The sequence below is a fragment of the Xenopus laevis genome, chromosome 8L, assembly GCF_017654675.1.
Source record: "Xenopus laevis strain J_2021 chromosome 8L, Xenopus_laevis_v10.1, whole genome shotgun sequence".
NCBI lineage: Eukaryota > Metazoa > Chordata > Amphibia > Anura > Pipidae > Xenopus > Xenopus laevis.
Genome location: NC_054385.1, coordinates 124,261,697 through 124,273,899, shown reverse-complemented (window position 1 = coordinate 124,273,899; position 12,203 = coordinate 124,261,697). Strand labels below are relative to the sequence as shown.

Here is a 12,203-nt window from a genome sequence, read left to right as displayed (position 1 = left end):
AACAGAATGGACCTGATACAACACAAAAGTTGACTGTAAAATAGGATTGGCACTGGTGAATAATCCGCATACCTAACAAGTCCTTCTTTGGAACATGTTCACACAATAGGCGTGCTTCATTGAGAACTTGTAGTATGTGGCTTGAGTCATAACTCTGGCTCTGTAGCATGTAGTTAGCAGCATCATTAAGAGCTACTGCTGCCATGTCCAGCCTCTGGGCCTCCATGTAAGAGTACCCAGCCTCCTGGAAGCACTGAGCTGCCCGGGCAGTGTCCTTCATGCTAAGGTAGCAATATCCCATCTTCATGTGTGTGTCTCCCTCGTTCCCAAGCTGAGTTGGTTTGTAGAGATTGGCAGCTTTCCGAAAATGCTCCAATGCTTTTGGAAAATCCTTCAGGCCCTCATAAGCTGTGCCCAAGTTGAAATGAAGATCTCCTATACGTTCTTCTCCTTCTCCATCTTTTGGCTGGGATTTGAGTAGAAATTCCAAGCCTTTTTCTGGCTTCCCAGTTTCGACATAGGCAGCACCAAGATTAAAAGCACAGGCCCTCTGGACTGTTTTTAGCTGAGTGCCCAAAGAAACCAGAAATGCCCTTTTGAAGCAAGACAGTGCCACCTGGAAGTCACTAGAGAGCAGAGCCCTATGCCCTGCTTTAGTAAGATGCTCGATCTCTGCCTTTACCTGTCCTGAATCATTTTCTTCACCACCTGCAGCAACAGAGTTTTCTACAGAGTCTTTTATTTTTGCCTTCTTTTTCTTCTTCGTGGTACCATGGGACTTGGTTGATTCTTGGGCCTCAGTATTTGGTTCCTCTGTCTGCAAGTCCCCGGAGGCCATTGCTAGTGTTTTTGCCACTTTAGACTTTGAAGACCACTAACAGATGAAAGAAACCCAAGTAGTAAATTTAAGGTACATAATGTAAGCATAACAAAGGGCCTCGTAGATAATACTTTTTAAACTTTTTTATAGCCAGTATGAGGACTGAAATTTTTATTTTTTCCAACACTTCCTATTCAGGAATCTACATATCAACAAATATCAGGAAGTGGTAGGTTCTGGTGGCCAATAAATTACACCAGTATTCCAAAACCATGTAATACCATTACATGGTTTTGGATTAGAGCCATTAGGGGATGGCAGCAGAGGACATCTATGGGAGACCAAACATGATCTCACAACAAAATTAACAGTAACTTACAGAGTTTGTTCATTAACCAGAACACCATGTTCCACTGGCAGACTAGCAGCACAGGTCTTGCTCTTGCGCTTCAGCCCTCCACTTAGGGTAGTAGCCATATAACCTCTCCCAGGTAGTGAGATCATTCTCCACACCTGCATTTATTACATCACATGCTCACATCACCCCCAGCCTCTATTATTCTCTTCATATGCTGGCTCTCATAGAGTATTCTGGGAGACATGTACCATCTATTGTTTTCCCAGCCACTGTGCCACAATATCCATTTTGAATTTTTCAGAATATGTATATCCTGGTGTCAACTTAGCGTTAGGGGTATTTTTGGACTTGCAACCTAATGTATGCTTATTCCTGATTTCATTTTTTAAAAATGTAGGTACTGTACACAGACACTGCACATAGGTTTATGCCTGATTAGTAGTTTAAATGGATACTGCAGTGGTACCTCCGCTGCCTTGTACTAAACAACTAAATCACAAATTTTTGGATGACACCCAGATTAAATTCAGCTTTGGGTCCAGAGAATCATCTTGGAATTAATTATGAAAGCAATTTTACTATTCTATGTATGACTGTCACAGTATATTTTTTCATTTCACTAAAAGGTTCTTTATACCTGTACTGTAAACAATCACTTCCAATCACTCCAGCTAAAACAGAATGTTCCACTGAGAAAGATACATTACTTTCCTCCCAATGCTAATTATTTATTAAGGAGTCAGCTGTATCCCAGTTTGTCCTGTAACGGTTTTATTTCTTTTCTTCCCATATGTCTCTTGGACTGGCCATTGTTCCATTAGAGCTGGCCTTTGTGAAAATAGATTATACAATAGGAGCAGTGTCGGACTGGCCCACCAGGATACCTGGAAATTCCCGGTGGGCCCAGGTGTCAGTGGGCCCGTATGCTGCTAGACATGTGGCCTATTTAATGGCCATTCCCTATTTCTATGAGAACAAAGCAGCTAAAGAGATGGAATAATAGATCATAGTATGTAAAGAAAAGAGACAAGGAGAAAAGAGGTTGAGTGAGGAGAGGAATAATTATACTACTAAGAGTGGGCCCCTGGTCTAAGATTAATTGGTGGGCTCCTAGTCAAAGGTTTTTGAGTGGGCCCCTGGTATCCCAGTCCAACAATGAATAGGAGTGTTTATAACAGCAGTCCTTTACCTGCTGATTGTACAAAGGGCTACAGGTTGACAAATTGATATGATGTACTACTACCCTACTGTTGTCATGTGGCCTTATTATACCCGCTATACCACAGCCACGTCCCCTTCCTAGAGACTATTATCCCCACTGTTACTATAGGCACCATCTCTCCCTACTATACCTGCTATCCTACAGCCTCAGTCCCTTCCCTAGGACTATTATTCACACCTTTACTATAGGCACCATCTCTCCTTACAAAACCTGCTATGCCACAGTCCCTTCCCAGAAACTATTGTCCCACCGTTACTATAGGCAATATCTCTCACTACTATACCTGCTATCCCACAGTCACACTCCCTTCCCAGAGACTATTATCCACTGTTACTATAGACACCATCTCTCCCTACTATACCTGCTATCCCACAGTCACACTCCCTTCCCAGAGACTATTATCCCACTGTTACTATAGGCATCATCTCTCCCTACTATACCTGCTATCCCACAGTCACACTCCCTTCCCAGAGACTATTATCCCACTGTTACTATAGACACCATCTCTCCCTACTATACCTGCTATCTCACAGTCACACTCCCTTCCCAGAGACTATTATCCCACTGTTACTATAGGCACCATCTCTCCCTACTATACCTGCTATCCCACAGTCACACTCCCTTCCCAGAGACTATTATCCCACTGTTACTATAGGCACCATCTCTCCCTACTATACCTGTTATCCCACAGTCACACTCCCTTCCCAGAGACTATTATCCACTGTTACTATAGACACCATCTCTCCCTACTATACCTGCTATCCCACAGTCACACTCCCTTCCCAGAGACTATTATCCCACTGTTACTATAGACACCATCTCTCCCTACTATACCTGCTATCCCACAGTCACACTCCCTTCCCAGAGACTATTATCCCACTGTTACTATAGACACCATCTCTCCCTACTATACCTGCTATCCCACAGTCACACTCCCTTCCCAGAGACTATTATCCACTGTTACTATAGACACCATCTCTCCCTACTATACCTGCTATCCCACAGTCACACTCCCTTCCCAGAGACTATTATCCCACTGTTACTATAGACACCATCTCTCCCTACTATACCTGCTATCCCACAGTCACACTCCCTTCCCAGAGACTATTATCCCACTGTTACTATAGACACCGTCTCTCCCTACTATACCTGCTATCCCACAGTCACACTCCCTTCCCAGAGACTATTATCCCACTGTTACTATAGGCACCATCTCTCCCTACTATACCTGCTATCCCACAGTCACACTCCCTTCCCAGAGACTATTATCCCACTGTTACTATAGGCATCATCTCTCCCTACTATACCTGCTATCCCACAGTCACACTCCCTTCCCAGAGACTATTATCCACTGTTACTATAGACACCATCTCTCCCTACTATACCTGCTATACCACAGTCACACTCCCTTCCCAAAGACTATTATCCCACTGTTACTATAGGCACCATCTCTCCCTACTATACCTGCTATCCCACAGTCACACTCCCTTCCCAGAGACTATTATCCCACTGTTACTATAGGCACCATCTCTCCCTACTATACCTGCTATCCCACAGTCACACTCCCTTCCTAGAGACTATTATCCACTGTTACTATAGGCACCATCTCTCCCTACAAACCTGCTATGCCACAGTCCCTTCCCAAAGGCTATTGTCCCACCGTTACTATAGGCAATATCACTATGAAGATTTTCATTCATCCAGGTCATGGTATATCTAGTATAGGTCAAGCTAAAAACAACTGGACTTGCCGAAAACTTCCCACACCAGTCAGTTGAACTGAAGAAGCTGCTCGGATGAGTAGTGAAAAGTCTTCATTGATTACTCAGCAAGTCCAGTTGTTTTTAGATTTTTTTTTTTTAGATTGACCTATACTAGATATAGGCAATATCTCTCCCTACTATACCTGCTATCCCACAGTCACACTCCCTTCCCAGAGACTATTATCCACTGTTACTATAGGCACCATCTCTCCCTACTATACCTGCTATTCCACAGTCACAGTCCCTACCCAGAGACTATTATCCACTGTTACTATAGGCACCATCTCTCCCTACTATACCTGCTATCCCACAGTCCCTTCCCAGAGAGTTATACATCTAACTTCCATTTAAATGATATCTGGATTGCTAAAATGAGCAGTAAATTTGTACATGCAGCTATACAAGTATAGGATCCATTATCTAGAAAGCTCCGAATTACAGGAAGGCCATCTCCCATAGACTCAATTTGATGGTAATCATGCTAATTTTTGTTAATGTTTTCCTTTTTCTCTGTAATAATAAAACAGTACCTTGTACTCGATCCCAGCTGAGACATAATGAATCCTTATTGGAGGCAAAACAATCCTATTGGGGTTCTGTAATGTTTAAATATTTTTTTTAATAAACTTAAAGCATGGAGATCCTACATATGGTAAAGATCCCTTATTTGTAAAACCCCAGGTCTGGATTCTGGATAAGAGGTCCAATACTTGTATAAGAATTAAACAGTGGGCCTTACAGATGTGTCAGAATTGCAGATATAATATAGATGAATTTACAGTTATGGGCAAGGTAGAACACTGTAGAACATAAAGCCCCAGCACGTACCTGTCAGAATCCACAAGTGAGTAGTGTAATGTTGCTTTGTGCCTCAGTCCCTCTCACTGGGACGCACGCTCCGAATGGCTGTGTGGTGTTTATTTTCCTAAGGCAACTTGCTTTCTATTGTCAGTGTTTCCTATAGCAACTGAGGTCAACAATGGCCCAGAATCCCTCCTCCTTCCCCGACAGTGGAAATAATAGACAGCAAGTCGCACACACGGCACTCATGAACTAGTAAAGTTCCTGCAAATGGACAGAACTTGCAGCCTGGTCAGGGCAGGGGTTAGGTACAGGGATCCCTTTTTCCAGAGCGCATTGCACCTTGCTTGCTCCTCATGCATTTAAGTAGGCACTACTAGCAAATCAAGATGGGAGGCTATGAAAGAGGCAAGTAGGCACAAATACTTGCTATATTTTTTTAACAGTGCAGTTACAGTGTTGGAAGACATATTGCTACTAGTTTCATAAGGGTGGTATAAAATCCTAATGGGAGAATTCTGAAGCACAATTCCAGGATTTAGGTTGAATAGATCTACATACACAGTGGTGTAACTAGATATTACTGGGCCCCAAGGCAAATTATTTTTCAGGCCCACCAAAATGTCTAGAAATGTATCTGTTTTATCATCAAAAAGAGACTCACCAAGTATATGAGGAGGCCCAGGTGCTCTGCCCCGAGCCTTCAGCTTGAGGGAGCGGACATAAACGTATTGTTTGTTGGGTAGGCACTCAAAGAGCAATCCTCCAGGCAGTTGTAGTAAAATGGCATTTATTGAAGTACAAATATGGCTTACAGCCTTACGCGTTTCATGTTCTCACAACACTGAGGGGCAGATTTACATATGGTTGAATATCGAGGGTTAATTAACCCTCGATATTCGACTGCCGAATGTAAATCCTTCGACTTCGAATATCGAACTCGAAGGATTTACCGCAAATAGTTTGATCGAACGATTGAACGAAAAATCGTTCGATTCGAAGCATTTTAATCCATCGATCAAACGATTTTTCTTCGACCAAAAAATTGTTAGAAAGCCTATGGGGACCTATGCTAACATTGCACCTCGGTAGGTTTTAGGTGGCGAAGTAGGGGGTCGAAGTTTTTTTTAAAGAGACAGTACTTCGACTATCGAATGGTCGAATAGTTGAACGATTTTTAGTTTGAATCGTTCGATTCGAAGTCGTAGTCGATGGTCGAAGTAGCCAATTTGATGGTCGAAGTAGCCAAAAAAAACCATTTGAAATTCGAAGTTTTTTTTCTTTCTATTCCTTCACTCGAACTAAGTGAATGTGCCCCTTAATCATAGGCTCCTAGTAAGCTACTGGTAAGTTACTGATACCAGTAGCCTATGATTAAGTGTTGTGAGAACATGAAATGCGTAAGGCTGTAAGCCATATTTGTACTTCAATAAATACCATTTTACTACAACTGCCTGGAGGATTGCTCTTTGAGTGCCTTCCCTACAAATAGGGTTGCCACCTTTTCTAGAAAAAAATACCGGCCTATGTTTTTATGGTTTTTCCCTATACTTAACATTGCAATCATGCAACCCTACCTACAAACAATGAGGTGATTTACTTATTTTTCCAATATTTCCTGGAACTAGGGTTGCCACCTTTTGTGGAGAAAAATACCAGCCTTCCTATATATTTGTTTTTTTCCCTATTAATAACATTGGTATCAACCGGTGAACACCGGCCAGGTGGCAACCCTAACTGCAACTTTATATGAATTAGGGCATCATTAGGCCCGTATATTTCCTGGGACCCCCTGCAGCCGCAGGGTCTGCTTCCGCTGTAGTTATAAACCTTCCCAGGCCCGGACTGGCAATCTGTGGGTTCTGGAAAATGCCAGAGGGGCTACTATAAGGTGCCATAGAAAGTCAGTATTTAGTGGGCTAGCGGGGGCTGTTTGTGACTCTATGTGGGCTAATTGGGCCTCTATGTGGCCTGTTGGGGCCTCTGGGTACCTGAAATGCCAGGGCCTATTTTGATTCTCAGTCCAGACCTGCCCCTCCCTGTATGTACAGTATACAAAGCATTCATGGCTTCCTTCTAATGGGTTGCCATCTGGCAAATGGCCGATGTTATTAATAGGGAAGAGAGAGTCAAATATATTAAAATAAGTAATAATTATTAAATTAAAATATTAAAATAGCACTGGTGTTTTTTTTTTTGTCAGAAAATGTGGCAACCCTAACTAGAGGCCCCCCAAACATTTGTACCCCATGTAGTGGGGAGCAACATAGTTTGTGAGGAAAAAACCTTTCCTGATAGTAGGAGTCTGTCCAACCAAGGCTGTGAATGAGTGTTATGAGGTAAAATTATCTTAATCTCATTGAAAGTTGCAGTTTTATGCCGTTCCAACCCAATCTATGTCCAGTTCTTAAAAAAATAAAATGCAGCTGTGCTTTATAGCTGCTCAAATGCTCCATTTCCCAATGGTGGGCCTCACTGGCAGGAGCAGAAGTAACTAAATAAAACACAAGACAAGAGAGACTTTTATTCATGTAGGGAGGCGGAGAGAGCCGAGAAACTACAAATCCCAGCGTTCCGTGCGCTGGTGACGCAACACGGCCGGCTCCCAGACAACTGACAGTTATTCCGGAAGTCAGTCGCGGCGGGATATTCAAATCCGTAAGATAAACACAGAGAAGCGGCGCCGAGCTCCAGGGCTGATTGAGAGCAACTGCGCGTGCAGGAATGGAGTGTAAGGCCGGAGGGGCGCCCACCGGGGCTGCATGTAAGTGTTGCAGGAGGAACTGCCCCCGGCTAGGGACACGCTACCCAGTGGGGGGCTACGCCGGATCTGTTTGAAGTCCTGGCACATTGGTTGTTTGCTATAGGTCCCCGGGTAAATAAGAGGTTAAAAGTACATCAGTGATATGTCCTGCTTGCTGACTATTGGTCAACTGCAGCTCTCGGCACCCCAGGACCATATTGATAAGGGGAGTCGTGTAGCTGCAGTAGCTGGAGGTAAATTCCCTGCATTCCTCCTCTTGTTCCAGCCCTGATGCTGCGCTATAATGAGTCTATACGTTGTCCCTGCCCTATAGTGAGCCTATACTGTAGTCCCTGCCCTATAGTGAGTCTATACTGTAGTCCCTGCCCTATAGTGAGCCTATACTGTAGTCCCTGACTATATTGAGTCTATATGGTTGTCCCTGCCCTATAGTGAGCCTATACTGTTGTTCCTGCCCTATAGTGAGTCTATACTGTAGTCCCTGCCCTATAGTGAGTCTATACTGTAGTCCCTGACTATATTGAGTCTATATGGTTGTCCCTGCCCTATAGTGAGCCTATACTGTTGTTCCTGCCCTATAGTGAGTCTATACTGTAGTCCCTGCCCTATAGTGAGTCTATACTGTAGTCCCTGCCCTATAGTGAGTCTATACTGTAGTCCCTGCCCTATAGTGAGTCTATACTGTAGTCCCTGCCCTATAGTGAGTCTATACTGTAGTCCCTGACTATAGTGAGTCTATACTGTAGTCCCTGACTATAGTGAGTCTATACTGTAGTCCCTGACTATAGTGAGTCTATACTGTAGTCCCCGACTATAGTGAGTCTATACTGTAGTCCCTGCCCTATAGTGAGTCTATACTGTAGTCCCTGCCCTATAGTGAGTCTATACTGTAGTCCCTGCCCTATAGTGAGTCTATACTGTAGTCCCTGACTATAGTGAGTCTATACTGTAGTCCCTAACTATAGTGAGTCTATACTGTTGTCCCTGCCCTATAGTGAGTCTTTACTGTTGTCCCTGCCCTATAGTGAGCCTATACTGTTGTCCCTGCCCTATAGTGAGCCTATACTGTTGTCCCTGCCCTATAGTGAGCCTATACTGTAGTCCCTGACTATATTGAGTCTATACAGTTGTCCCTGCCCTATAGTGAGCCTATACGGTTGTCCCTGCCCTATAGTGAGCCTATACGGTTGTCCCTGCCCTATAGTGAGTCTATACTGTAGTCCCTGCCCTATAATAAGTCTATACTGTAGTCCCTGCCCTATAATGAGTCTATACTGTAGTCCCTTACTATAGTGAGTCTATACTGTAATCCCTGACTATAGTGAGTCTATACTGTAGTCCCTGACTATAGTGAGTCTATATTGTAGTCCCTGCCCTATAGTGAGTCTATACTGTAGTCCCTGACTATAGTGAGTCTATACTGTAGTCCCTGACTATAGTGAGTCTATACTGTAGTCCCTGACTATAGTGAGTCTATACTGTAGTCCCTGACTATAGTGAGTCTTTACTGTAGTCCCTGCCTATAGTGAGTCTATACTGTAGTCCCTGACTATAGTGAGTCTATACTGTAGTCCCTGACTATAGTGAGTCTATACTGTAGTCCCTGACTATAGTGAGTCTATACTGTAGTCCCTGACTATAGTGAGTCTATACTGTAGTCCCTGACTATAGTGAGTCTATACTGTAGTCCCTGACTATAGTGAGTCTATACTGTTGTCCCTGACTATAGTGAGTCTATACTGTTGTCCCTGACTATAGTGAGTCTATACTGTTGTCCCTGACTATAGTGAGTCTATACTGTTGTCCCTGACTATAGTGAGTCTATACTGTAGTCCCTGCCCTATAGTGAGTCTATACTGTAGTCCCTGACTATAGTGAGTCTATACTGTAATCCCTGACTATAGTGAGTCTATACTGTAGTCCCTGACTATAGTGAGTCTATACTGTAGTCCCTGCCCTATAGTGAGTCTATACTGTAGTCCCTGCCCTATAGTGAGTCTATACTGTAGTCCCTGCCCTATAGTGAGTCTATACTGTAGTCCCTGACTATAGTGAGTCTATACTGTAGTCCCTGACTATAGTGAGTCTATACTGTAGTCCCTGACTATAGTGAGTCTATACTGTAGTCCCTGACTATAGTGAGTCTATACTGTAGTCCCTGACTATAGTGAGTCTATACTGTTGTCCCTGCCCTATAGTGAGTCTATACTGTTGTCCCTGCCCTATAGTGAGTCTATACTGTTGTCCCTGCCCTATAGTGAGTCTATACTGTTGTCCCTGGCCTATAGTGAGTCTATACTGTTGTCCCTGCCCTATAGTGAGTCTATACTGTTGTCCCTGCCCTATAGTGAGTCTATACTGTTGTCCCTGCCCTATAGGGAGTCTATACTGTTGTCCCTGCCCTATAGTGAGTCTATACTGTTGTCCCTGCCCTATAGTGAGCCTATACTGTTGTCCCTGCCCTATAGTGAGTCTATACTGTTGTCCCTGCCCTATAGTGAGTCTATACTATAGTCCCTGACTATAGTGAGTCTATACTGTTGTCCCTGCCCTATAGTGAGTCTATACTGTTGTCCCTGCCCTATAGTGAGCCTATACTGTTGTCCCTGCCCTATAGTGAGCCTATACTGTTGTCCCTGCCCTATAGTGAGCCTAAACTGCCCTGGGCTCCCTGAAGCTCCTGTCTGTCAGCCCATCTCATTGTGTATACACTAATTAGCCCACAGGAGTGTGACTAGACATGCCTAGCTGTTACTAGCCCACCTAACAGCCCCGGGCATTTGTATGAGCTTATTATTATAGCTCAGTGACTGCCTTATGAACATTTCCTGGGCCACACTCCGTTACAAATGATCAGCAGCGAGTAGCCGGCCCCTGTGTGTTGATTTCATGCTGAATTTATCAAAGGGGTTGTTCACCTTTACATTAACATTTAGTATGATTTAGAGACTGATGTTCTGAGACAATGTTCAATTGGTTTTCATTTTTTTTTTATCATTTGTGGTTTTGGAGTTATTAAGCTTTTTATTCAGCAGCTATCTGGTTGCTAGGGTTTAATTACCCTAGCAACCATGCATAGATTTGAATAAGAGACTGAAATATGCATAGAAAAGAATAGCATATAAAGATGAGTAATACAAAGTTGCAATAACAATAAATGTGTAGCCTTACAGAGATTTTGGTTTTAGATGGGGTCAGTGACCCCCATTTGAAAGTTAGAAAGAGTCAGAAGTAGCAGGCAAATAATTCAAAAACTATAAAAAAAAAAAAAAATAATAATAATAAGAAAAAATTAAAACCAATATAAAAGTTCCTTAGAATTAGCCATTCTATAACATACTAAAAGTTAATTTAAAGGTGAACCAACCCTTTAAATTAATGACTTTCCCTGCAGATGAGCGCCTGACCGCTGATGAAATGGACGAGCAAAGGAGACAGAATATTGCGTACCAGTACCTGTGTCACCTGGAGGAAGCCAAACGGTGAGCGACTTCTTTCTGCGCATTTCTATAAGGGTCTTCATTTCCACTTGAGTTCATCATGTGGTGCAATTTGAGGGACAAGGCCAGGGTCCCCCATCCTTTTTACCTATGAGTTATATTCAGATATAAAAGAGTTGGCGAGCAACACAAGCATGAAAAATGTTGCTAGGGGCCAGGTTAGGGCCATGATTGGCTATTTAGTAGCCCCTATGTGACTAATAGCCTACAGGAGACTCTGCTTGGCAATACACTTGGTTTCTATGCAACCAAAACTTGCCTCCAAGCCTGGAATTGAAAAATAAGCACCTGCTTTGAGGCCACTGGGAGCAACATCCAAGGGGGTCGATGAGTGACATGTTAAGCTGGCCATAGACGTGTAGATTTACCTTCATATCGTTCGAACGATCATTCAGTGCCATCTTCTGACCTTCCACTAACCATTCAGATAAAGATAAAGTAGTAAAAGAACAGATCAGACAATGTTCTGCCCCTAGGGTTGCCATCCGGCCGGTATTTAACCGGGCTAGCCGGTAAAACACCTGTTGGGGCCTGTATTACAAACTTACCAGCAATTTAGCTGCCAGTAAATTTGTAATACCCTTAAAAAGACCCCTCAGCCCACCCCCAAAGCCCTGGAAACGTAACTTTAGTTCTCCGTCTTGAAATCTCTGCTCCGCGGCCCAGCCCCATTTTGTGTCATGGCCTGCCCCTTTTCACAGCACACTCCACCCCTTTTTGTTCCCGCCCCCCACCAGCCGGTAGAAAATTTAGGAAAAGGTGGTAACCCTTTCTGCCCCTGAACGCAATCGTACGAGTTATGTCCGACAAAAGTCTCCCACTGATATCGTCAGATCTGCAATACATGCAGAGATATTATCGGTAGCCGACAGAAATTTTTTAACCTGTCTGATCAACAACTGATCGCCATCTCATGAAAAATGTCAGGACACTCCACACATGGCCCAAAAATCGGAGATTCGTGCAATCAAATCT

At 43.5% G+C, this 12,203-nt stretch overlaps 2 protein-coding genes across 3 annotated transcripts in view; one reads left to right on the top strand and one right to left on the bottom strand.

The window, feature by feature from the left end:
* The window catches only part of ttc24.L (tetratricopeptide repeat domain 24 L homeolog), a 29,760-nt gene extending 24,598 nt beyond the window's left edge, over positions 1-5,162 (bottom strand). Inside the window, exons 1-2 of one of the 2 annotated variants that reach the window (XM_018231442.2) lie at positions 4,992-5,162; positions 73-874 (exon numbers count right to left, since the gene is read on the bottom strand). In XM_018231442.2, the coding sequence (XP_018086931.1) occupies positions 73-838 (766 nt within the window). In that variant the 5' untranslated portion in view covers positions 839-874; positions 4,992-5,162. The remainder of the gene's footprint in view (positions 1-72; positions 875-4,991) is intronic. The other variant, XM_041573543.1, reaches the window with a different exon arrangement.
* Positions 5,163-7,552: 2,390 nt separating this feature from the next.
* iqgap3.L (IQ motif containing GTPase activating protein 3 L homeolog) overlaps positions 7,553-12,203 on the top strand; it is a 45,267-nt gene continuing 40,616 nt past the window's right edge. The window contains exons 1-2 of the mRNA XM_018231441.2: positions 7,553-7,728; positions 11,123-11,210. Coding sequence (XP_018086930.1) covers positions 7,689-7,728; positions 11,123-11,210 — 128 coding nt within the window. The 5' untranslated portion in view covers positions 7,553-7,688. The remainder of the gene's footprint in view (positions 7,729-11,122; positions 11,211-12,203) is intronic.